At 36.8% G+C, this 26,660-nt stretch overlaps 1 protein-coding gene across 1 annotated transcript in view; it reads left to right on the top strand.

Annotated features, from left to right (window-relative positions):
- Positions 1–26,660, top strand: part of LOC146465966 (myoferlin-like) — a 63,265-nt gene that overhangs the window by 13,526 nt on the left and 23,079 nt on the right. Inside the window, exons 5-37 of the mRNA XM_085128333.1 lie at positions 130–411; positions 1,892–2,023; positions 3,380–3,445; positions 3,540–3,593; positions 4,397–4,427; positions 4,518–4,579; positions 5,186–5,227; positions 6,057–6,107; positions 7,036–7,085; positions 7,348–7,430; positions 8,005–8,078; positions 8,741–8,833; positions 9,512–9,580; positions 9,747–9,790; positions 10,585–10,667; positions 11,158–11,258; positions 11,464–11,583; positions 12,250–12,349; positions 13,208–13,404; positions 14,940–15,034; positions 15,922–16,018; positions 16,609–16,728; positions 17,439–17,591; positions 17,776–17,919; positions 18,630–18,716; positions 19,664–19,740; positions 20,749–20,866; positions 21,261–21,375; positions 22,302–22,417; positions 23,564–23,755; positions 24,174–24,228; positions 24,385–24,462; positions 25,630–25,808. Of these exons, the coding sequence (XP_084984459.1) occupies positions 130–411; positions 1,892–2,023; positions 3,380–3,445; positions 3,540–3,593; positions 4,397–4,427; positions 4,518–4,579; positions 5,186–5,227; positions 6,057–6,107; positions 7,036–7,085; positions 7,348–7,430; positions 8,005–8,078; positions 8,741–8,833; positions 9,512–9,580; positions 9,747–9,790; positions 10,585–10,667; positions 11,158–11,258; positions 11,464–11,583; positions 12,250–12,349; positions 13,208–13,404; positions 14,940–15,034; positions 15,922–16,018; positions 16,609–16,728; positions 17,439–17,591; positions 17,776–17,919; positions 18,630–18,716; positions 19,664–19,740; positions 20,749–20,866; positions 21,261–21,375; positions 22,302–22,417; positions 23,564–23,755; positions 24,174–24,228; positions 24,385–24,462; positions 25,630–25,808 (3,360 nt within the window). The remainder of the gene's footprint in view (positions 1–129; positions 412–1,891; positions 2,024–3,379; positions 3,446–3,539; positions 3,594–4,396; positions 4,428–4,517; positions 4,580–5,185; positions 5,228–6,056; positions 6,108–7,035; positions 7,086–7,347; positions 7,431–8,004; positions 8,079–8,740; positions 8,834–9,511; positions 9,581–9,746; positions 9,791–10,584; positions 10,668–11,157; positions 11,259–11,463; positions 11,584–12,249; positions 12,350–13,207; positions 13,405–14,939; positions 15,035–15,921; positions 16,019–16,608; positions 16,729–17,438; positions 17,592–17,775; positions 17,920–18,629; positions 18,717–19,663; positions 19,741–20,748; positions 20,867–21,260; positions 21,376–22,301; positions 22,418–23,563; positions 23,756–24,173; positions 24,229–24,384; positions 24,463–25,629; positions 25,809–26,660) is intronic.

The raw sequence follows: 26,660 nt of genomic DNA, 5'->3' as shown, positions 1-26,660 counted from the left end.
CCCTCCCCTGGAGTATGTGTTCGAATAGGACAAGCTTAAAAGATTTTAATCTCTTAATTAAAAAATTGTAATAAAGGAATGACTTTGTCCTTTTTATATATATATGATTCCATCATGTACCAATCAAAGGACGCAACAATTAGCTTGGAAATAGAGTATGTCCCTCCTGGTGACACTGCAGATGGAAGAGTAAGCCAAAAGCAAGAAGAGACAAAGGAAAGCCCAGAAGACAAGAGAGACGATGATCACGAAGACTACGTGGATGAGCGTGAAAGTGATGAAGATGATGATGATGATGATGATGAAGAAGCCAGTAGGAAAGGCAAAGAAAAACGCAGTCGGGTGCCGGAGAAGAAACGAATCCGAAGACGCCTCAGGAGACAGTGGTCCGACAAAACCAAAGACTTCCAGGTGATCAAAGACTTATAATGTGATAGTGAAGTATGTTCGAAAGAGGCCTATAAGTGGCCAATTTCGGTTTTAAAAAAACCCTAAATAATTTATTGAAATTGCCTTACGTCGAATTCGATTCTATTGCAAAGCATATGAGAAAAACGGATAAGGGCTTCATGAAAGTAAATATCCTGAAAATAAAACGATGATAAGCAGCGAATCCTGTTATTGTTTTTCTTGGTAAATGCTCCCAAAGTTGAGAAGAAAGATATATCACGCTGGGGATTTCTTTAGTCAAATTCGGCCAAGAAGTTTCTTCTCCTTAGGGTTTTATGTACGAATCTCAATTTTTGCAACCGGACAAAAAAACTGTTTCTCTACAACTTGGCCGATTGTGATTTTTAATTTTTTTTTTTTTAACAGTAAAATGACATGATCAATTTGGCGCGAAAATTTTTTTTAGAGCTTCGACATGGTCAGTCACATTTTTTTAAATGCACATACCTTAAAGGATTACAAAACTGAAAAAAGATTTGAAATATCTAAACTGAATCAAAAGTTTTGGGCTTCTGAAGTTTGAATTTTCCGCCATTTTGTTACTAAAAATAGCCTTAAATTGATCGCTTAACTTCCCATAACTTTTGACTCCAATGAGGTATTCCAAATTTTTTTTCAGATTTGTTATTCTCTTTTCATGTTGTTTGTTATGTTAGGAACAACTGTGTCGTAGCTCCCCAAAAAATTTTCCCGCCAAATTGATGACGTCATTTTACCGTTAGAAAAATGAAATTCAAAAATCCGAATCGGACAAGTTGTAAAAAAACATTGTTTTGTCTGGTTGCAAAGTTTGAGGTTGCTACCACAAAACCCTAAGGAGGAGAAACTTTTTGACCGAATCTGACTAAAATAATCCCCAGCGTAATCGAGTGACATTTTAAAGGGAGAACCATTTAAAATGAATATCGGCCAACATTTTTTCAATTTGCAGCCCATTTCCATCGTAGCTATCCCAGACAAAAGCAATTAATTACTTATAGTTAAAAAAAACTAAACCATTACTTTTGGGTTCTCATAATTGGATCTTCTATTTGTCTTTTGGCGCTGTAAAGTAATATTGTACATATTTGATATGGTGGTCCCTTTTTAGAAAGTTTTCTGTTTCAGTTTAATTCAGAATTGCCACCGATCACTGTTTATACTCCTTAATATTCCTTTATTAATAAGACTAGCTTTGCAGGAATCTAGAATCTCTATTTTCTCGGCCCGTAGCGTTTTCCCTTGGATTGTTCTCCTATTTTTCTGTATTCTATTAAAGTATCCCAAATTGGTACTCTTGCCTTCAAGTGAGCTCTAGTTATCTCCAATTTTGGTCGTTTAGGACATTGTTTAGTTTCAAAAAAATATATAATTTCAGGTTTCGTCACCTTGACTTTTACTTTCATTTAAGGAAACTACTTATCTCACCTTTAATCAATCTTTTTTTTTTTTTTCTTCCAAGATTCGAATTCAAATCTTAGAAGGTCGTCATTTACCAGGCAGCGATATTCATCCGCTGGTGCGAGTCGCAGTGGCTGGTCAGCGGCAACACACAAATGCTGCACATTCTACCAACAGACCAATCTACAATAAGGTATGTTGTCCACAAGTGCAATCCTTGAAAACGTCCCCTGTTTACTCATTGAGACCATCTTGCACGCATCACATCCAGCCTCGTAACAAAAATCCTACCGTACGTGAATTTATAGCCAACGCCCATACAATTAACAATAGAAGAGTACACAAACTGTCTCTTTAGTTAATTGTATTTCATTTTACTTCGCCGAAAACAAATAAGTGGTTACATGACATATAAGTAAAATTGGAAGGGATTGCAGCAGAGTGCAGCCAACAACTGCGGCTCTATTTTAAGGTTACCCTATACCTTCAGAGGTGTCTCGCGTCCAAGCGATGTAGCGCATCCAGTTTAAACTGTAGATACCTAAGCTCCTATATCAAATTTAAAAAGCTTATAGAGCTGGCGATCAAACTATACCAAGAATTTTGAAATAAAATGGATTGTCCAATTTTTCACGACATCTAAATGCGAGCGTCCGAATCACCTTTTTAAAGCTACAAGTCAAAGCGAATTTTGTTTTTCGCTAATTTAATTTGCTCCTCAGTTTCCGGACCCACAGCGCTAAAAAAACGTGTCTGCGTTTTGCCATATTCAATCGCAATGAAAAGTTATCAAACATTTTCGAAATAGGATTAAAGAAATTTGGCGTGATCGTGCAAAAATCGCTCTCAGAGAAAAAATATTTCAAAGAAAAAATTTGCAGACATGTTTTTGTTTTTTATATGTTAAACTAGTTACTGTCCAAATTTGAACGCAAACGAACAAATTCCTTTTGAGTTTTAGCTCTTTGAAGTGAAAAGATTGATTTGATAATAGTGCGCTAAAAATTCTGCAATTCATTTTATTTCAAAATGCTTGATTTAGTTTAATAGCCAGCTCTATACGCTTTAATTTGATATAAGGCTGTAGGTATCTACAGTTTAAACCGGACGCGCTACATCGCTCGGACGCGAAACCCCTCTGAAGGTATAAGGTAACCTTAATAAAAACAACAAGATTCGTTTGACTATAATAATATGAAACAGATAAAACAAATTCTGAAATGTTAACTGCAGCATATTACAGGCTGGGCAAGGCTACGGCCACTTATACATTCCAGACACTGTTTTTAAGGAATGAGGGTAATCACAGTCTGATGTATTAGAAAAAAAAATTTTCATAAAAAAGAACTTTGATAATAACTCTCTAACATAGCACAGACCAGAGTAAGACTTTTCCCAGGTATTAAGTGTTTAAAATAATGGCCCTTTTTTAAAGAGCATATAAAATTATCCATACATATTCTTATACTGCGTTCGATATTCCTATGCTCAAGTCTTCTCTCCCGTTCCGTGGCAGTTGTACAACTGAGTTTTTCCTCATGTCTTGCAGATGTTACACTTCAATTTCCACGGTTCATCTGAAGCGGAGTTATTTGATGAGCCCATTATCCTGGAAGTAAGGAAGCACAATGTTAGCTTTCAACTGTTAGACAAGACAAACGTTTTTTCTTTTCCTTGGAGTTAAATAGTTTTCGTCCTTATCTTGGCAGGTTTTCAATTCACGTGGGACTTTTCGCTCCAATGCACTTCTAGGATTCTTTAAGGTAAGCGTATAAAACGAGGAAGAACACCAACTTTTTCGACGCTAAAAGATATTACAAAGAAATCTAAAAAGCTATCCCTCCCAAGCTAGAGGGTATTTGGAATATATGATCAAAACCAAAGGCAAAATTGCAATGACATGGGTCAGGTGGCTTATAATTTTTATGAAATAGAAAACTTCTATTAAGAAATCCAATTCCAATATTGGAGTTAAAAAATCGACGAGTGAAATGTCTTATTTTGTTTGATTTTTTTTCTTTTGCAAGAGCTTTGCAGAATTCACTAGCGAAAAGATAAGGTGGCTGTTCATTTTACCACAACACCTTGCGAACCTAACACAGCCAATGGGCACCTAGAAAGTCATATTTTTTGCGAAATTCGTCCATGTACTAACAAGATTTATGTACTTACAAGAATGTGTATACAGTACTAGGTTTGAAGTTTATAAAACTTTCCTGTGAGTTTTTATGAACGTTTTACGGTTTTTGACACAAAGAATTATGGGTAAATGTACCAGTCGTCATCCTTTCGCCATCACAAAATGGGACATACCTTATGAACTATAGCGATTTGGGATGTAGAAGAGCTTTATTGAGACCTGCGTACTCTTTAGTAAAAATTTACCAAACCAGCATTAATGAAATGACTGACGGATTATCTTGGTAACGGCTTTCAATCAACTCCACACTATTGGCTTGCTTTGTTGCAATGAGCGCACCTTCCTGTAGGGACTAGAAAGGGAAGTATCAGTCAATTAATTTCGCTGCAGAAATTCGCTTCCATAATTCTTCTATTCTTCTTTCAGTTTGACATTGGTTACGTCTACGAAAGGAAAGGTAAATAAATGGTTTTTGGTTTTTTTGAGTTTTTGATGTAGTTTTTTGCTTGATATTGATAGGGGTAAACGTAAGCATGTTTCCTTTTAGGTCATTGTTTTATCAACAAATGGATCATGTTGAGCGAACCAGATGGGAAAAAGGACGAGAAAGTACGTACCTTAACAGAGTAATTTTTCACACAGAAGTTTGGTGAATATTTTTCGGAACTCAAAAGCAAAGTGAGCTATCCCAAAATAACAAACAGCGAATTGCCTATTCTACTTTAAAATGCAAGAAAAATTTACCCCCTACCGAGAAATAAAAAATAATTTGTATTTCTTTAAGTGTCCATCTGGTTCTGAAGTATTTTTTTGTCTATAGAGCGTTTTCTTTCACGTGACTACGGGCCATATTGGTTTACTGAAACAAAAGAAAGTATTTGCATAAAAATAGAGTTCAATTCCCAGAGGTTTAGTTTGGGACACCAACATGGCCACCATTTCTTTGTTTTGGCACACCAGCATGGCCGCCGTGACGTCATGTGAAAATTCGCAATTTGCGGTTTTGTGGGTTGGCGCTCATTTCTTGATTGGGAATGACCTAACTGAGTTTCCTCTAATAAGCACGGGTCCACTTGGTGTCAAATTCAAGTCCGTTTCCGTATGTTACGAAGGCTTCGTTTGAAATAAATAAGCCCCCGGAGCACTTTTTACGAGAAAATGCTATAAATGAGTCAACGGTTACGAATGTAACGAATCCTATACTCCATTTTGCAGTATGCTGTCACTCAAAAGACGAAAGGTGCTCGCTCACCAGCGGTAAGTAAAACAACAACAACGATCTTTATTTGTACTCTTGCCTTGCCTTGTACCTACGTGGGATCCGAAAAAAATGGGCAAAATAGATAGACCTTACACGTGCCTAAGGTAGTTTTGCTACTCCCGCTAGATGGGATGTTAGTCCATCGCAGGTTCCCCCCCCCCCGCCCCCCTCCTTCCTGCTCCTGCAGACAGTTCACAAGTACCCATTTATAGTCCTGGGTGGAGAAAGGCAATGTGAGAGAAAGCGTCTTTCCCAGAGAATCACCCACTTACGGAAATCGGGAAACAAAGAAAGGAGAATACTTCTCGATAACTTCATCTCCCTCCCGATTTGAATGTCGCGTTTTAGGATTTCTTCCACAGGCTCAAATGTTATAGCTTCCTTTACAACATGCATAATAAATCAAAGATAAACTCCATTGCTTCATTTTATCATAAGTATATAGGAGTATCTTAATCAATCCATCAAACTTCATTTCAAGAGGCCAGAACTAAGAAATACATAATGTTTGTGAACCTCTGGTTCCCATGACACAACCAAAACTCCAAAGCCGGTAAAACAATTCTAAGAAATACAGATAGACTACCACAATTTGCCAAAGAACAATAACTTACACTCAAGTTAGGACATTACTAATTCTAAATATCTAGCTGTTTCATTTACAAAAGGACTGATTACTTAATTCTTAAATGAGGCTGTTTGTTTAAATTGAATTGAATGGTTTCCTTCATGAGCTCGGAATTGGAATCACATTACACTTTTTAATCCATTAAAAGAATGAAGGGATTGTATTGATCCACTTTGTATCCAATTATTTATTAACAGGGTTACCTGAAAGTTTCAGCTGTTGTCCTGGGGCCTGGTGACAAACTTCCAGTATGTAATGGCCAAAATATAACAATACTCTAACGTTTAACTGACGTCCAAAATGGCACGCCAGAAAAGTTGCAATAGAACCTTACGAAAAATACCATACTTCGCTGCGATGTGCGGGGATAGCATTGCACTCTGGAAATATGCATAAATATTGCATCACTGATCGCGCTGGAAAAATTCAAGAAAGAGAGTATCAGCTTTAATAGCAGGTTTAATAGCATGTCATGTTCTGTAAGAGATACAACGTTTCAATTCCAATAATAATTGAAAATGCGATATTAAACATGAGAGCATGTGACCGAAGACAATTAACATTGAGGGAGTTCATAACTGTTTTGACCTGTTTTCCATTCATCTGATACTTGCAAATTGAGGGTAGGATCGGAGCTGTAAAATTTCGTTTGTGCTAAGAACAAAGAAAAAGTAAATTTGTTCAACTCCAGATTACGAGACGGTTTCAACATTTGCTTCAACATGCGTTCAACACTTTGTTAAACCAAATGTCGGGGGCGTTTGAACAGGTCGTTCAACATTGTTGAAAGTATAAAAGAATGTTGAAAGCTTGTTAAAAGCGTGTTGAATCAAATTTAAATTGGTTTAAACTTTCATTCAACATCGATTCAACTTTTCTTTTATCCTTGAAAATGTTGAATGGTGTTGAAACCGTTCATCCAACATATTCACCCAACATTCCGGTTCATAATAATAATAACAATCTTTATACAGGGAGCTCACATCACAAAAGTGGTATTCAGTGGGGCCCTGTTCAACTTTTCTTGAACGAATGTTAAACGAGCCCTTACTCCTGCTTGTTTAATATTATGGTATTTTTCGGGAAGCTCTATTTTGATGAAGCATAACGTTACTCCAAATCCCGTTCAATAACGCCTCAGCTATGGAGGGAAAAAGGTTACTATTCCTTTTCTAGGTTGGAGTCGATGCTACAAGCCAGCACGATAAAGATGAAGACATTGACGCGTACGTTTCGAGAAATCAAATAGTAAAAAGTAAAAGTATCCATCTCTTTTAGCTGCCTCGTTTCTTCTTTGTTTGCTAACTTTTGTTCGTTTGTTTATTTCTTTATTTGTTTTCTGGTTATTGTTGCTATTGTCGAATAATGATATTACTGGTTCTGATGATGACGACAGCCTTTATACAGCAAATGTTTTGAAGAAACGCTAAAATCTCGCGTTCATATTTCAACGCAATTGTTATCACATCTGAACTCGTTTTCTTGTAGGAATTGTCTAATGCCAGTGGGTGTGCAGCGCCAATCAGCCTTGTTTGTTCTGAAAGTGTACCAAGCAAAAGATCTTCCACAAAGTAAGATGAGTGCTGTGTTATTTTGTATTTTAAAGGTGGTTAATTTAAAGTCTTCCAAAGGGCTTTTAACAGTTAACCGTAAACCTCTAAAGAAATAACAGAGTTGGCTTTTCTTCGTAATATGTATTTTAGTATAAATTTTCTTTTCTTTTTTTTCTTACCAGGGCATGTTATTATTTTCTTCCTAGCGACCGCTCGACTGAGACTAGTCTTAAAGAGAGTCTGCATCGCCATGGGGTTAAATGATAGTTAAAAGTTTAACTTTAGCCCAGAAATGGCAGTTTTTTTAACTGATAGCTAAGAAACATTGCGAAAAACTGTTAGGTGAGATGGCTAAATATTGCCTGAGTATAGTGTGAATTTTACTTGAAAATAACTTGCTAATCTATTTAGACTTATCGCAAAGTTGTCATGATTATTTTGCCTTGATTCAATGAAGCCTAGCTGTCGCGTCTGTGGCCAAATTCAGTCAAAGACAGCTATTTCAGCAAATGCGATATCCAAGGTTGTTAGTTTCTAGAACGTTAACCCTTATGGCATTAATTAACATTCCATTTGTTTTTAAACTATTTAGTGGACACTGGAGTTGTGATGAAGTTCAAATCATTTTTTGCTAGACTCGCCTCGTGGTCTGAAGATAAGGAAGAGGTACTGTTTTTAGAAATATATCATATATCTGATACCATCAAAGCCCTTTCAAGAGTGCTTGAGTTAAAAATTGAAATCTGCCTTGGAAATAAAATGACACATTTAATATATTCAGGTCAAAAGCCTTCATGTTCGGCCGATTTCACCTCACTTTAACATTCGTTAGGCCTACTCGAGACTTGGTGTTGCTTTAGCACACCGCTGATTCTAAAGGTTGCTAGCAGTAGGCGGGCCTAGATGCTCGAAAGCCAAATAACTCCAATCCCCGATTTCCATCTCGCCGTTTTGCTTTTGAAAGCTAATTATGGGCTAATGTTAAATAAAAGTCTTGGAATTTAGGAAAGAAAATCTTTTGAAGGAATTTTTATTGATCAGTAATTCAAATTGAATCAACGTTCGCTTCAATTTTGAGGGCCGTAAGTAAGAAAACTTATTGCAATGCAATGCATTGCATTGCATGCATTGCATTGAATTGCATTAACTTAATCGGGCTTTAAACAACTGGCCCCAGAACTGTTTTGAGGCTTTTCTTGTTCTGGTGTAAATTAAAGTGCTTATAATTTTTGAACCTACTAATTTTCAGTTTGCACTGTTCAGTCAACTGGTTTCTTGTTCATTATTTTGTGAAAAAAATTGACAAATCTCCACTGTTTTTCTTAAAGGGAGCTAAGGGGAAAGATCGCGCTACTCAAGATCTTCACGAGGAAAAAAATCTTGTGGATCCTTATCTGACTTTTAGTTTCGGTGGAAAAGAGGTATGGAAAAGAAAGAGCTCATTATTATTATTATTATTATTATTATTATTATTATTATTATTATTATTATTATTATTATTATTATTATTGTGCAAGCTACGGTTTTAAGAAAACCATTAATGATATCCTTTAAATGTAAGGTTAGTCACCTTGACAAAACATCAGTACACCCATTTTATATGTCAGCAACAGTTACCCTTAGTGAAGATACCCAAAGAAAACATTCTCAATATTACTCAACGCATTTATCTACATTAAGCTACGATACAATCTTTAGCACGCAAGATGCACCAACACACTAACAAAACGTATATTAATTCGTTATCCATGTAGCCTAAGAAAACATTTTATTTATTTCTATGCAAGCAATAATTACCCTAAGAAAACAACAGTGCAACAGTTTGCATGTATCCTTCAGTTACGATACGAAATCCTCATGATCACTAACTAGCTACTTACTTCTTCCAAATTATAAAGCTCAACAAGAGCGAAGCTGAAGCGATTGAAACCCATCCTAATTTCGCTGTACATAATAATATATCGGTGGTGTTAATGTTTTTGTGCTCTTTTGTTGTTGGTGTTGTTATTGCTGTTGTTGTTGTTGTTCTTGTTCTTGTTCTTGTAGTTGTTGTTGTTGTTGTTTATATAAATAGAAGTTATCCATGTTTTTCACTTCAGGTGTCCACAGACGTAATTTATAATAAAAGCGAACCACAGTTTAATCAAGTTTTAAGGATACCATTCATGGTGAGATTAAAATGTGCTTAAGTTTAATTAATCTGGCATCGGATACTTCCCTACTTTGAAAAGACTCAACTGCAGTAACTTGTTGTTTGCTTAAAAAATTGAGCATCAATTGAGACAGCATGAAATATTGTATTAATGTGTATATGTGTTTATTCATATTCATAAGTTTCCTTCAATGTGCGAAAGGCTCAAGTTGCAGTTGATGGACTGGTAAGTAAACCTTTATAACGTTCGCCGCTTTGCGAGCTAAAACCGCAATGTTTTTCCAAACTATTTGCGAAACACTCCGGCGCTATTTCAGTTGGACTCCAGTCTGAAAAAATCGAAGCTTAACCCTTGAAAACTCGTGAATTTTTTGTTGTTTGGTTTTGGTTAAGTTTTTATTCCTCGTTTCTTTTTTTTTTACGTTTGTTTGTTTTGTTGTTTGTTTGTTTGCTTGTTTGTTTGTTTTTTTGTTTGTTTGTTTGTTTGTTTGTTTGTTTGTTTGTTTGTTTGTTTGTTTGTTTGTAGAAAGAGAGGTCAAAGGCTAAAAGTGATCATTTGGGCCTTTTACTATAACTTTTTATATTACAATTAATTAAAAAATATATCTCATTTTACAGTTAGGATTTATCACGAAAAAAAGCAAGATATACTGACGGAATTTTTAATCCCTAAAGATATTAGAAATAATAATTTATATGATTCTTTTACTGAAAACCTGTAAATAACGACTGAATAGTAAGGTTGACGAATTAAAAAGTGGATTTAAGAAAGTCCAAATATTTAAATCAAACATACGTCTGTTTTTTCGTTTTTTAAATTGAAGAATCAATCAAACACATTTTTTTAATGAACCCTTTAATTAACGTCAGGGAGCGTAATTTTGCCCATACTCCCCATAAGTGAAATGCAAACGCAATTAAACGAGTTGTCAGAATCACCGCAAGGCTGCAAATATCAGACAAATGAGAAATGAGGAGAAGTATTCTTAAAATGTTGTTGTGAATTTTATTGGATATTAGGGACCAGGGATCCAGACATGACCACATAGGCGCCGCTTTCCTATCGCTCTCGTCAATTTCTGGACCAGGAGAAGTCAACGGAGGTAAAACTTGTCTTCTTTTCATGGCTAAAAACATTACATTTTGTTATTGTTTTTGTTCTTCCACTTTTCCTTTGTTTTGTTTACTAGCCTTTCGTTTCTTTGCTTTTGTTTTGTTTTTTATACATCACATTTTTCGTATTTTCTGTTCACGTTTTCAAAGACATAATTTGCAGAAAAATATGCCTGATTTTACCTTCATGTGATTACAGTTAACCGTAAAAAATTTTGAATGTCGACTTTTTAGGTGCATAAAACTTCCATTTTCAAAGTAGAGCGTTGTTTTTAAGTCCTTATAATTCATTGCTAATACCCTGGCAACAATACATACATGAAGTTTAACTGAAACTACGTTCACACTAAGGGAAAAAGTTTTCTGACCCTTGGTGTCCTCTTTGATCCTGATTGATCATAAGTATCATGATAACATAATTCGATTCGGCAATCATTTAATAATAAATAATTAATTTCCACCCACGTTAATATTTTGCAGGATTCTTGCCACAGTTTGGACCGTGTTTTGTTAACTTCTATGGCTCACCAAGAGAGTATCACCAAATGCCGGACAAATATGACTATCTTAACAAAGGAATTGTGAGTAAAGACGAAGCATGTTTGGTCAACATTGAATTCCACATTTCTGTCGTGTAACACCAATTAGTAGCGTTGAGCACTGAATAATTTAAATTGGTCGATCCGAAAATCCTCAACTCCTACAATGTCTTTTCCAGAATTTGTAAAGAAAAATGCAGTTCAACTAGACTTCTAAACCTTTAAAATTATACTTGTCTGTTTAAAGGGAGAGGGAGTAGCCTATAGGGGACGTGTGCTTGTCGAACTCGAGACCAAGCCAACACACAGCGGCCTAACTCAACCGGATCGAATTTCATGGTTTAAAGAAGATACTGCACGTTTTGAGGTACGTTAATGCATTTATAAGCTAACGAAAAAATTGAATCTGTCCAGTTTTGACTGAAAACATGCAGCGACTTCACAAATGAGAAGATACGGAAGTACCTCTAATGTCGGGAGGTCAATTTGACTTTAAAATGGATTTCTATCAATTCTTGTTATGCTTTTCCTTTTACCGAAACTAAACTTTTGTAGCCTCCAGGGCCCAGTTGCTCAAAGCCCGATTTAGCTAATCCTGGGTTAGTGTGTACTTTGATTCAAGTTCAATTACTAATCAATAACAATTTCTTCAAAAGAATTTTGTCCCTCTCTTTTGAGTCTTGAAGTAGACGTTTCTTTACAGTTAGCTTAAAATTAGATTTTAAAAGCACGTAAATCTAGCGAGCTTAAGACCTTGGTTAACTTTTAATCGTGGATTGGCGTTAATCGGCTTTAGAAGAACCGGGCCCAGAAAGCCATCTTTTACTTCTTTATCGAAGACAATACGTCCAAATTACTGACATTCCTTTCAACTGTGTGAGTGAGGGCCATGATCGCAGAAACAATACCAGAGAAACCGTCATTCCATATTTTATAAGCAAGTCGACATCAATGAAAAGAACGAAGCCATCATTAACAGTAACATGCTACCCAATGGATACATTCTAATAAACTTTTTCTCTTTCTCTTGAAGTCTCATAAAAGACTTTCCAATTTCACTCTGTTCGCGTGTTTTCACGAGGCTAGCATGGTCGCAGTGACTGATCGGCCAGTAGAGTTTGAACTTAGTATCGGTGAGTGGTTGTTAGTATAAAGAACTCATTTTAATGATTTAAGGTTGTTAAATTTTACACAAATTAATAGCTGATAATGATTGAAGGTTAATGATTCTCTTAGGGAGACTCCCCTATTTACGAGCATGTGTAACAATTTTTTGGACTGTTATTAAATCTTAAAGTTATTCTGAAATGTCCTTTATGCAAATCCGGCTAACCCTGCCTTTTCAGGTCATATTTGTCACCAACACCTACCCTGAAAGCCTGCCTGGAAAACCCTGATAACCTGGCTTTTTGAGTTCTCATTTATATTCTAAATCCAGCTTTATCTGGCGCTTCAGGTAACTTTAACCAAGTGCACCACGAAAGTCCGGTTTACGTACCGGACTTGGTTTCTAGCCAAAACCCTGCTAACTCTGGTTTGACCAGGCTTACTAAACTTTTTCCCATTTTTCCTTTTTTTTTTTTTGGCAAGGGAAGGGCTTTCATAGCTAATAACGTTAGTCAATTGAATAACAGTTATATGATTTTCATCCTTTCAGAATTAGGTTTAATGTAACTTACAGATTGATACCAATGGCACCAATTAAACACATCATTTTCATCCGAAATTTAACTTTCTTTAGTCTGGTGATACCATTCATGGAAGGCATTGAGCTGTACTTTCTCGTGGTGCTATTTATTGTGTGTCATAAAATCTAATTTTTTCAAGAGCTGTTTGTTTCTTCCCGTATTCCAGAATAACATTGGGTGATAATTTGGGTAGTAAAGGGTTAAGCACCCAGTAATGTAACAAGCTCTTCGGGTTACTTTTGATAATATTTCAAAAAATATGTTAAGGACCTTTGCTAACTACTTATTTTTGGTGGTTTAAAGGTAACAAAGGCACCAAATTTGATGAATCCGTTGCTCACTCAAATACTACTCCATGTAAAGCAATTCCTGCTGGTTTCCACAATCACTACTTGCCTTGGGGTCGAGAGAAACCATGTGTTTGGATCGAGAGCCAATGGGAAGATATCGCTTTTAGAATTGAACCACTCAACGTCCTGAATCGAATGAGAGAAAGCTTGGTATGTTTGATTCATTGAGCGATTCGACGTTCAATTGCTGCCATGTTTAATGAGGCCAAGCAACACTGACAGTGGTGAATAAAATCGTGAAGTCGAAATGGTTATATAATGAAAATGAAGTATAATCATAGTAACAGAAAATATTCTACAACACCAAAAAGCTGAGCAGAGCTTTCAGAACTTTTGCAAGTCCCGATTTTCAATGATACAATTACTTATGTGCAACCTCGTTTTGGCACGTCAGTGATTATATCATTCAAAAAGGAACTAGCATGAGTTCTGAAAGTTCTGTTCAATATTCTTCTAATTTCGTTGGTGTTGTTACTACATGAGTAACTCCATCGTGAGACAAACGATCATTTTAATTATTATTAGAATATTTTCTGTTGTTATGGCGTCTCAGATGGCACACTTAGGAATTACCGTGTAGCATGAAAATTTTGCGGGTTCTTATTTTTGCGGATTTTGCGGATTGACCACGATCCGCAAAAATTAGTTCCCGCAGAAAAAAATACCCGCAAAATAAAACGCCGCAAAAAATAACTCCCATCAGTCAAATTGAAAACTTTGCTTGTAATAGACTTGTGCCACTGGGCGTTATAAATTGGACTCAAACAAGAACACGGACATGATTTTCCATTGTAAAAGGCAACCAGAGCTTAGACACATACGGTAGTCTGTTTTGCAAACAAAACAATATGTAAAGAACAGAAAATGTAGAGTGTACAATAATTCAGTACATTAGATTGGCACGAATGGAGTCATCTGAAGGAACACCATTTGCTAGGGCGTTTCCGATGCCAGATCTTTTACATCCATTCTCAATGATTGCGGAAGTTTTCTGCTTCTTGAACAATGAATCGCAAAAATTAGTTCCCACCAGAAATTTCAGTCATCTCGAGGCGCAAAAATTTGTTCCCGCAAACTACAAAATATCGCCAATCCGCAAAATAAAACTCCCGCAAAATTTTCATGCTACACGGTACGATCTTTTGCTTGCTAAGTTTTGGAATGATTAGATGTGGCTTGTTTAGACATATTTCTTTTCAGTGTCCTGTGCAAAGGAAAAAGAAAGAAAGAGGGTTTGTTAAAAAACGTGATCTAGTCAAAGGCGATAACAATGCAAAACTAACAAGATAGCAATGGGCCAGTTATTTAAACAGAGTCTAACTTAAGCCGCGGTTAAAGACAATCAGTGCGCCTCTAAATGTGTCTATAAGTGGTCTATTTTAAGTAGATGAATGGTTTTCTAGTCTTGGATACAAGCATTCATATCACCATCAGCAGTTTATGTGTAATGTTGAGATACGAAATAGTGACAAAATTTAAAATGGCTTAGAGCGTGGTTTTGTTAAACGCCGTCTTAACTGCCTTTTTTTAAATAATTGGCCCAATGCATGTGTTTGTTCCGAAACAGAAGGAATAACAGCGCTGAAGCGCTTCCTTGTTTTAGGCCCTGTTTTCACCATATATTTATATACTGCGGTCACTCGAAGTAACTTTTAATTGTGGTAAAATCTGGTCCCTACCTATAGGAAAAGGAACTGGAAGATTTGAAGGTGTTGAAAGACGATCAAGACGGATTAGAGCGCATGCACTCAGTGTTTAAAGGCTTCAGTAAAACTTGCAGGTAAAACAAATAACCAAGACCAAGTGTAAACACTTCCTATGTTGTATTAAGACGCAACATCAACATTCAAATTCAGTCCCTTCACTGTTATTCCTATTTCTTATAGTATTAGATAGGATGGTTTGTTGCCCATGGAGAAATCCCACCTTACGTGATCATTTCCTTCTTTCACATGGGCCTTATGTGTTGTTCAAAGAGTAAAACTGTTATGAGAACTTAGATAAAAACACGTAGATGTTCCTTACTGATCAATTCGTTAACGACCACCAACAATCATATCACTGCCGTTACAAATACTAAAGTTTTGTTCGTCATTGATCATTAATTTTGTGAACCATGTCTGCATTGTATCCGATGGACTGATCTCTGAATCGCCGCGTGTAGCGTTTCCTTATATGTAATTTTTTATTGTATTGCAATTGTTTCTTGTACGAAAACCAGGCTCCCAAAAATGTCTCCTGAATGCGCTTCTCACAGTCGGCGTCGTACGTTGAGAACCTGACCTTGCTTGGAAGTCTTTAGTGCTGATATTAAAAATTACTTTGTGTGTTTGACCATTTGATTGAGCGCCTGGATTATGGCTAATTATAATTATTCTGTAACTTCGTGCCAGCGTTATTATTATTATTATTTTTGATAATTTTCTTTATTACACTGGTTTTCTTACAATAAACTTAATTACAATAATAAATTACAGTACATTACAATAATACTTACAGTACTTAATAAAACTTATACTATTACGTTACAATATTATCAAGTTTACAAAGATTAAGATACATGACATTTACAGAAACACGATATCTAACAATCAACAAAGGTGTGCAAAATTCCCAGATTTTGTACTTTATAAATATTAACTACTCTTTTCGAAATGTTATTTCAAGTGACCTTTTAACGTATTTCCGAGATGTCGTACCAACACTCTCAGGCCTGACAAATTCACTGGACGAAGGGATACACAGTTTGAGGAAAAATGAACTGGTAGGTATGGACAAAAAATTGATCCCTTCATCTCGAGTGTTTTCTCGATTGTTCCTGGAACGCTGTTTGTCTGTTCTTAGAAGCGATCAGTTTTCCAGGGGGGCACAACTTGAAAGTTTAATGGACGGATGAGTTCCCAAGGACAAACATCTGAGACGTAGTTAAGCTGAATGGAGGTTTTTGCATCATTATCCTCCAAATACTTATTAGTAATTCACAGATTGTGGGATCCATCTGTTAGTTTGCTGATAATACGTGAAGTGCATGCAATTGTTCTAGTAACCTAACCAAATCTTCCCAGGGGCACGTTCCATTAGCCAAAAAGTTTTGGTTGGAAATTCCGGAAACTTTATTTCCATTCGTTCCAAACACGCTATTTCATTGATAGAGTAAAAAAACAAAAGCACGTGATGGTGCAAGCCGGAAGAGAACAATGTCGAAATGGAAATTTTGTGCAAATGGAACGTTAATTTCCATTCTGACCGCTTGGAATGGGCTAAGTGGAAAGCGCACCAGGTTCTGGACTGCCTACCAAAAAAATGCTATAGTTTGTGCTATATAATTCATTTTCTTGTTCATTTGTTTTAAAGAATTATCTCATTGAAGATTCCAAAGCTTTTTACAACAAACCTGAAAGCGAAAGGAAAAAGGAAAATGTCACTGCGGAAATTAGAAACTACATCCGAAGAATCAAAAGTATGGCTATGGAGGTAATTATTAAAGATATAAAGCAAAGAAATAACAAATATTTTGTGATATAAAATACTTTTTAAATTTTTGTTTTAATCATAAAATAATGGGGTTTTTTGGTTTTTTGTTTTGTTTTGTTTTTTTTGTTTTGTTTTTTTGTTGTTGTTTTTGTTATTGTAACCTATTTTTAGAAAAACTAGTTTTACGGATGCATAATTTTTTTAAGGTATCATTACAAAAACCTAGCTGCTTCTGGGAATGCATTGGCATCTCAGCTAGTGACGAGTAGCAATAATGCCAGATGCTCCATGCTATAGCAACCAACATTAACTTCAGCAATTGCGGTCCTCCATTCTTTTGAAGCCTTTCTGCTTCACTTTTTCTTTTAATGTGTATAGAAATACTCATCTCAACGTGTTAAAGCGTCAACAACTAAAAATTGACAACATTTCATGTTTGTGTTTTTATGTCATTACTACGAAAACCACCCCACGTCATCTCAACTGCTGATGCTCCAATCTCGTACCCAGAGTCCTTGGGCTTTTTGGTCAGCGGGCGGGCGCCAGGAGAGACTCTGGGGACATCGAAAAAATTCAAAATAAAATTCGATGTCCCCAGAGTCTCTCCAGGGGACTAAACGCTGGCCAAAGAGCCCGAGGACTCTGGGTACGAGATTGCTGTTGCTTATGAAAACCGACCTTTACTTCTTTGACATTTCTTTCTTTTCCAGCCTCAATTAAGCATGCCAGACGTGATTTTGTGGATGATGAGTGGTGACAAACGAGTTGCTTACTACAGAATACCAGCCCATGATCTTTTGTTCTCCAATAACGTCAACGCTTGTGGAAAATTCTGTGGAAAAATCGTAGAGTTACCTCTAAAGGTAACAATGCAAATAATAGGTTATTATGGCCCAAAATGTGAAATATTTATATGTGAGATTTTACTCCTTATCCAATCAGGTCAAAGGATACCCATCCTTCAAAACTTAGAACAATAATTTCATAAAAGAGGACAACAACTTTACTAAGTTAGATTTTCAACAAAACTGACTTGATTCTTCGCAGTATCCTAGGCGAGAAGGGGCTGACGAACGTCTCGAAATCCCTGCATTGGTTCGCATGGAACTGTGGTTAGGGCTGAGGAGACATCAGCAACAATGGATCAACCGCGGAGACGACTACGGCGAGTTTAGGGTGTTTGCAGAAAAGGTATGCCAATAGTTCTGATCTAAAGAATATTAAAAAAAGTGATTTATTTCACTGAGACTGCAGGCAGGTGAAACATGCATGCATATTTAGATTACAGCTCCATTAAAAACTTTCTCTCTTGTTAGGTGCGTTTGTGTTCAGGAGAATGATATTTGCTGGAACCACTGTCTCACCTACTTTTTGCTTTCCGCTTTAAATTATCAGTTTGTGCAGTCATGAGGACCTAAATAAACTGCATCTAAAATTAAGATGTATAGGAGCCAGAAAATCATACATCTTCACTTCTCCATAGTCGATCCAGATCTCCCTTGAATTCAATTTCGTGTAAACATAAACAGGGAATTAATAGTCTCAACAATATTAATCACCAATGAAATTTCATAGCTGGCTTTTGGGATTGGATGGACGATGTGTTGATTGTAAGTGTTATACCCGAATGCCGTCGAGAACGAAATAAGATTAATCAGAATTTAATTTTGTGCCATTTTATCTCACTAAATAAAGCTTTTCAGAAACTGAACTCATGTTTTCGCAAATAAACTTAGCAAACGCGCAATCTCCCTAAAGTAAGCCCTGTGCATCACTTCCAGTTTGTAGAGAATTAACAGCATTACTCAGAGATTTCAGAATGAAATATTCCATCAAATTACTCAACGTTTGTTTGTTTGTTTGTTTGTTTGTTTGTTTGGTTTTTTTTTTTTAATCTTTAGTACGAAAATCAAAAGAGAAAATCTAAAACGGAATGGAAACCTTCCACAAGTCCTAACTGGCCCAACTACTCAAATGCGGCAGGAGAAGTAAAAACATGTCACATTTACTTTTTTGTACAGTTTTGTTGGTTATAGACCTTATTCGCTCTATATGCTAATATCCCATTACAAACCACGTGATATTCTCAGGAGAATTGATCCATTTTTGTTTTGGTAGTCACGTAAAGAACGGCATGCCAGCGTGAATATGATCAATTGTAAAAGAGACTACTCCCTAGAGTACCGTCACATGATCTGTAATGGGGCAACAAAACAACAAAGTGAAGAAGGTCTATTGACGATTTTATTTTTAGAACGGGTTTCGTGTTAATGTGAAATACGGGTTTTACCGTCATATTGTGTCCTTAGTAAAATAACTTGCAACGCATTGTATTCGCTGGAGGCCAATAGCTCATTCAGTTGTATGCTCAGTGACCTGGCCTTTGGGTTGAGTTGGCTTTGTTTTGATATAGACTCTAACTGCTTTTCACATGAAAATCATGCTCTGAACATTGAGGTTTGTTTGAACAAATCAACTCCAGCCTTGCTTCCAATAAGACCACAGCTGTCAAATGGGATATTGCTTACAATTATAATTAACGTCACGATCCTTCGCTTTATGGAAGGAAAATTTATTTTTTCACTAGAGTCGGCAAGTAGTCAAAAATAATTGAAGAATTAAAAGGAGTTATAGCAATACGGATGAGTCTCGAACAAAAGTGGTAAGGGATCGTTTGGTACATTTTAGGGATCAATATCCGTACCGATAAGGCTGATTAATTCTACACCAATGACCATTAGAGTTGTTCTGCTACATTTCTGGTAAGAAAAAACACATAATATGCAGGAAATGTGATTATTTGTTACAACTTGTGAGTCTTGATGGTGAAAGGGAATTCTGCAGCAAGAAAATAAGATTCTAGAAATATTCTTACGAGTGATATTAATTTGATATCTTGTATCATTAGTAATTTACTTTTTTCTCCTCTCGACAGTTGAAGCTACCAAAGGACTCGTTCGCTAAACCAGATGGATGGGAATTCTTTGGAGACCCGAACGTGTCGGCAACAACGTGGGTTTAAACCAAAATTTAGTTACCACTCCAAAGCATTGACTTTTATAGACTGAGAGCCATTTGTATAGGCTACAAAAGACCACGATTATTCTGTATGAGCTGATTTGTTAGTTCTTTAACATGCTTAATCAGAAAGACATTGAAGCGATTCCAAATGACTCCTCATAAGGCCATATGATGATGGCGTCGTTTAACGATCACAATTAGATTTCATTTCGTTTTCCCATCTAAATTCAATTTTTATCCCAGTGAAAGGTTTATAACAATAACTGCAATTGTGAAATGAAGAAGGGATGGCCCAGCGGTGAGAGCACTCGCCTCCCACCAATGTGGCCTGGGTTCAATTCCCGGGCTCGGCGTCATATGTGGGTTGAGTTTGTTGTTGGTTCTCGTCCTTGCTCCGAGAGGTTTTTCTCCGCGTACTCCCGTTTTCCCCTATCCTCAAAAACTAACACTTCTAAATTTCAATTCGATCTGGTCTCTGGAGGTCTGTGCGAAGTACATTGACACTTAAATAAAGTGATTATTTTTTATTTTAGTTTAGCAGGGGAAAACAAAATGCTGAAGGAAACTGGAAGTAATATATCAAACTCGAGGAAGAGTGTTTCATCAGATCTCGAAACACTGAGAAGTAGGTTGAAGAAACGAGGCGCAGCCGAGTTTATTTTTTAAACGACTTTGAGGTGTTTGGATATCTGTTGAAACACACTTTCGAGTGTTTGATATGGCTTCTCAAATGATCAATAATTCTTAGAGAAATTCAAGGCTAAAGTTGGCAAAAGCTTATGGTAATTAGGATCGCAAATCCAAACCACGGTCACGGTGGTGATTTTCTTTGTTTTTTCTTGGTAAATTATTAATGAGTGAGAAGTTGTAGTCAAATGGGGTCATTGTAATAAAGATTCACACTGAGTTATTTATCATTTCTTTGATTGGCTTGAGGGAATAACACTTTTAATCTTACACTTTACTTACATTTGCGTGTTCATCTAATGTCATTTTTAGCACACTTCGCCAACCGGACGAAAATTTAACAGAATTCAGAGATGAAATGTATGAGCACGAGAGGCGAAAATTTCCTGGAGGAGACTGGGAACCAGGCAAACCAAGATACACGGATATGGTACGACTATGTACTCGCGTAAATAAAACTTAATGGATGTTCTCAGCCAGCAATTACGTACGTTGGAAAACATTGTGATGTTTTGTTTACTTTGAACCATTTTAGCCCCGGACTTAAACGTCCCTCAAATAAGGTTTTTCTAGTGTTTTCGTCTGTAGATGAGACCCTTAAATTATAAAGGCATTTTGGCGCAGTTGATGACTCTGCAAGAAAAGAGCAAATCCAAAAACAAAAATGGAAATAACCACGCATTGGTCAGGAAGAATTAAGCAGCACCAATGCTAAAAGGTTGTATACATAACTCTATGGTTTGTTGTTGTTGTTGTTGTTGTTTATTTTTTTTTCCAAATTGAAACCTATGCGTCAATAATTAACCTAGACTTTGATTTCATAGTATGGAGAGGAAAGAACCTTACCCATTGAACCCCCCACGGGTTGGACTGTTGCGGCACCCAGAGCTGTTAATGGCGGCTGGACTGTTGACCGAAACCGAGCAGTTGATGAAGATGGTCAGAATTAAAATTTCATTGTGTGTGTTGATCTGCCGCTGATTGTAAGATAGGACTTAAAGGGGAAGTGTCATGGGGGTTTTGAACTCTCTTGTTAAAAATGCTGAAATAAGACCTTCACTTATACCTACAAAATAATTCTAGAACAACAAGAGGGAATTTCAATTCTTGAAAGGAACAACTCGTGATCTGTTCTAGCGCAATTTGGAAACAAAAATGCGAGAACTTGAAAAACGCCTGCCTAACATTTTTCAAGTTTCAATCCATTCCAACCTACTTTGTCTCTGGCCAAAGGCATTAATCAACAGTTTTATTGCACTGGGGGGATAATTTATAACAAAACTAGTCAATTATTTTTTTGTTTCTGTTATCAGACAAACATTTTTGGGGTTCTGAAATGACATCGAATTCGCGTGATACTTCCCCTTTCTGACTATAGGTCAGAAAGAGACTGTATGTCAGGCTATTTAGACACCTATCGTTTTATAAAGCTCACTATTTCTTCTAACTTTTACTGCTTAAAAATGATCACGTGATGTGACTGTGGCCATCCGCGAATGAAAAACACTATTTTAGCAATAGTGTTTCCGTCTCGGGACTATAGACTGCCGTGATAGTTGTCTTTAAAATAAATACTAGCCCGAGAAACAAAGCTTCGAGAACTTTTATGCTAGTTTTAAGAACATCAAATTTCCTTAATTTACCTAAAGGGGTAGTTCAAAACGAATTTTAGTGCGCCGCTAGAAACTCCACCCTCTATTACAACAAGAGTAACTTCCGCCGTAGAAAGGGCAGGACACACAGAATAGATAATCGTTTCTTCTACATTTTTTTTTTATTTACTCATTTCTTTATCGTTTTTGTTTTTGTTTGATTTTTTTAAGAGTTTTTTTTTTCTATCAATTTATTGTGATTGTCGTTTCAAGGTTGGGAATACTCACCTCATCGCACCTATGTTGACTTTGGACCCGAAGAAAAAGCTTTCCATTTGAGCAGGAGAAAACGGCTGACTAGACTAAGAAAACGTAAGCCTGGTGAACAGGTATGCAAAACACAGACATGTTATTCACACAGGTCTTGGACTTACCCTACCTTATAACCTTATAAGCAAAATGCATGTGCAGCCTCAACTTGAAAATTAATTTTAAGGTTTGAAAAGGGTATCGCTTAAATGCTCAGCCGTGAAATTTCCATGGCATCCATTATGAGGTTAGCCTCACTCGCAGACGCTTTTTTTGCTCGTCACGCAATCGTCCACGTCTCGTTGGAGAGGGAAGATTATTGGTCCAAAAGTGAATTAGAGTCTGAAGAGGCGGACTCATGTGCACACCCCCACCAAAAAAATTTCAGGAGTTACCGGTAACTTTAACTTTAACAGTGATCCCTATAAAAGAAAGTCACTTGGAAGTAAATTAATATGCTCCAACTCGCTCTGTTTGTATTTGTGGTCGAGCTTTCCGGTAGCTGAATTCATAAGAGCGGCGGGTCCAGTTCATAATTTATGTGCTTGTACAACCATTGTAAACCCATTAAGGGCGATTATTTTGTGCCGTTGTTTTTTGTGACGTCACCATCGTGGTTGTTTAAGGTCTATCTTATAATCAAAGGGTGCACAGCCGCGAAGCACCTGTACCCTTCTGCTGTACTTTGAGAGAAGACACATTCAGTTTTTGTTTTTTGTTTTGTTTTGTTTTGTTTTTTTTGGTATTTTGTTAAACAGTTGTTATTGCATGCAAAGTTTCCATGGCAATAATGTCTTCATATGGATACTTGGAGTTTTCCATGATATTGACTAAATTCATTATTTCCCCAGCCAGTCTGTCTTGTTAATTCCGGATAGTTTTACTGGGCCCATGAATCTGGCCCAGGGCTACCAATTTATTTTTTTAATATTATTTTATATCGTACACACTGTGGTTCTTTAATGGGCGCTAATTCAAAAATGAAACAAAAAGGAGAACTTGGGCCAATATTATCAGCTCCTCCCCTCGATTGTAAAATGCCTGAATAGGTACTCCCCCCTAACAACAAGCCAAGGCAATAAATTCTATTTCACCATTTGTATTTTAAGATAAAGTTACATGTATGTAGCTGAGTTATGTCAATGTGAGATCCAGGCGTTTAATCGAACGTGGACGTCAATTCAAGCAGATACTGCATGATTACTTTATTTCAATCTGATATTTAGATTCATAAAGATCCGCCGCCAACTGATGGCTGGGAATACTCGAGATCTCTCCACGAGAGTTTTCACCCGGAAGAAAAAAGCACGGATTGTTTGCGACGGAGAAGGCTGCTTCACCAGATAGTTCCATCAGCGGAAAGAACAAAAGAAGGAGGGATCAAATTTCCTATTTTCAAAGTATTGGTTCAAGGGAAGGTATGCAACAGATTAAACCAACAACGGAGGTTGTGAATTCGACTCTTGTCGGGAATCAATAGTCTTCTTCTTCTTCTTCTTCTTCTTCTTCTTCTTCTTGGTTGGTTTTGGTTTGACTTTCATTGGTTGAGAAATTATAGTGGCGAGTTTTTTTACCTGAGCGTAGTAAAGCAAACCCAAAGCAAACGCGAAATTGCTTTCGACAGTCAATTGAAAACCGCTCTGTTATATTCACCATCACGTTTTTACAGTACTACAAACAAGACCTTATACATCGTTGATCTCATATTAGCAATACGCAATGACACTAATGTCACAAGTTATTCAAGAGACAATGGCCCTTCTTGTGCCTACCCGGCCGAGTCCCTATTTGCATTTCAAACAATTATCTACATTTTCGATTTTAATCTGGTTTTAGAAAGGAAAAGAAAGTGCTCTTTGTGTCCTTCCAAGAATGTTCGTCACATACAAATGTAAGTTTGAGAGATTTTTCCCCGATTTTTAATGAGATAACTTCTTTATACTTTGGTAGATTAAGCCCTGGAAGGTGGTCCTACCTTTTACATTTTTCAATATTGTTAGAAATAACTCACTCGATCAGTTGAGGTGTATACTTTGTTTAAAACTAGGTGCTATGAAATGTCAGCTTTGGGTGTCTATTTATCAAGCTCGAGGCCTTATATCCCAGGATAAGACTGGCAAGAACGGTAAGTGAAACGGTTGTTTATAATTGCACGAGCGCGCGTTGGATATATATGACATGATAGACAGCCAACGATGCCCGTAGCGCCGAGGTGGCTATAATCATCGTATACCCAACAACTGCGAATATTATAATCGTTTTATTAAAATCAACCAATGAATAATGCTAGATATGTTGCTGATTTCATTTTGCAAGAAAGATCAGAAAATGACTTAATGGCCGCTATTTTCCGACCATGGCCGCTAAGCCAATCAAAATTCTGGAACTAAATTATCCAGTTTTTAATTTTACGATGGTTTCCTCTTTGCTTCATGCCGACCACTTAGGCTCGCAGTGCGACCTTTTTCCTTTGTCCAGTTTTTAATAAAAATGCTCGAATGAATCAAATATAAAGTTAGATCCGTACGAATAAAAATGTGATGGCAGTTGATGCAGCTCTTTAGGGACTTACTTACTAGATTTTCTCCCCCTTTATTCGCAACTGCTTTAGTTCAATGAGACCTGAGACGAATGAAGTTGAGAAAATAACGTACACGATTGCACAAAAACCACTTCAATGCTATTTATTAAATAAGAGTTGACCTTGTTCAGCTTATCCTTATAAGGAAAGTTGTGTTAAGTTTTTCACAAGCTTAGGGCTGTTAAAAGAAATCCAGAACCCAGACGGGACTCAAATCCATGGCTTCCCACAAACGAAAGTTACATGGGTTCGACTCCTGTGGTTAGTGAACTTAAGCAACGACGACGGCGACGGCAACGGCAACGGCAACGCCGCAAAATATAAGTTTGATGGGCAAAAACAATCGCTCTGCACGTGTATTTTAAATTTTGGCACATTTCTTTGCCGTCCTCTGCAAAACAACAACTTGAAATGACCAAATTTAAGGTTTTGTGGGGAACGTGAACACACGATGTGTGAACTTGAACGCTGCTTCAACCAATTTCGTTCCTGGGTAGTTCACCGTTTCTGTAAAAAGTTGAACGAGTTGAAATGATCGCGAAGGAGCACAAATGAAGTAAAGTTATATTTTTAGCTGACGTTTTCGTTGGCATTGTCGTCGTCGCTGCTTAGGTTCCCTAGCATTAGTGACAGTCTGGGTACAGTTGTTGATGACCTTGTCTTCTCTTTTCCCGTAAATCGTTACTCTACAAACAAGCGATTTCTTTCCAGATCCCTACGTGCGAGTTGCATTCGTCAATAAAAGTCAAGAGACAAAAACTCTGCCCCAGGCCCTCTGTCCAACTTGGGATCAAACACTTATTTTCGAAGACGTGGATATTTATGGCAACCCCGGAGACTTGGCTAAGTGTCCTCCGAGTGTAGTGATGGAACTGTTTGACCACGATAAGGTTTGATGACTTGAATGCTCTTAGGTCTTGATTATCAGGAGAACCCATTTAATCAGTTAATAGACATTCCACCAACAATTATGGTTTTCACTGCCATCAATAACCATAGCCGACACCTCAGTTGACGAGGAAGTTTGTTTTAGCAAGATCAAATAGTAATGTTCGCAAGTTTTGATGGGCGGATTTCTATCCAATTTTATCTCTATTTTAAGGCTAAGATAATTCTTGACGCAGAGTACAACCGAAAAATTTCACTTTGTTTAGCAGCCAGGGCCGAGTTGCTCGAAGCATGGTTAGTGCTAACCATTGGTTAAGAAGTATTAAAACCTATAGGTTGTTATGGTATTTAACCCGGGTTAGCGCTAACCATGCTTCGAGCAACTGGGCCCAGATAAATAAATCAAGAAATGTGCCGTTTATTTTTATCCAATCAGGCACTATTTATGTTTGTCAGTGATTGTTTATTGATTGATTGATTGATTGATTGATTGATTGATTGATTGATTGATTGATTGATTGATTGATTGATTGATTGATTGATTGATTGATTGATTGAACTTTGTGTGTCTATCGCTTAGTCGTTTTGTCCGTTTATTTTTTTTTTGTTTATCTGTTGGTTTATTGATACGTTGGTTGCTTAAAAGGTTTCTTTCTTTGTTCGTTCGTTTGCTGTTTGGACGTTTATTACTCAAACGGGGGGGATGTAGGCTATTCTCACTTGCATGTTTTATCGTCACTGTTCTAGTGAGATCTTGTCATCAGTTCAATTTGTTAGAGCTTCCCTGGTGTTTTCTTACTTCTTTGGTTATAGGATCTCTTCTCCTTTGCAGCTCTGACTAGTTATTCAAACAA

Source organism: Pavona decussata, unplaced genomic scaffold (assembly GCF_977016875.1).
Source record: "Pavona decussata unplaced genomic scaffold, jaPavDecu1.1 SCAFFOLD_155, whole genome shotgun sequence".
NCBI lineage: Eukaryota > Metazoa > Cnidaria > Anthozoa > Scleractinia > Agariciidae > Pavona > Pavona decussata.
The sequence above is the reverse complement of the archived record's forward strand: the minus strand, read 5'-3'. Positions and strand labels throughout refer to the sequence as shown.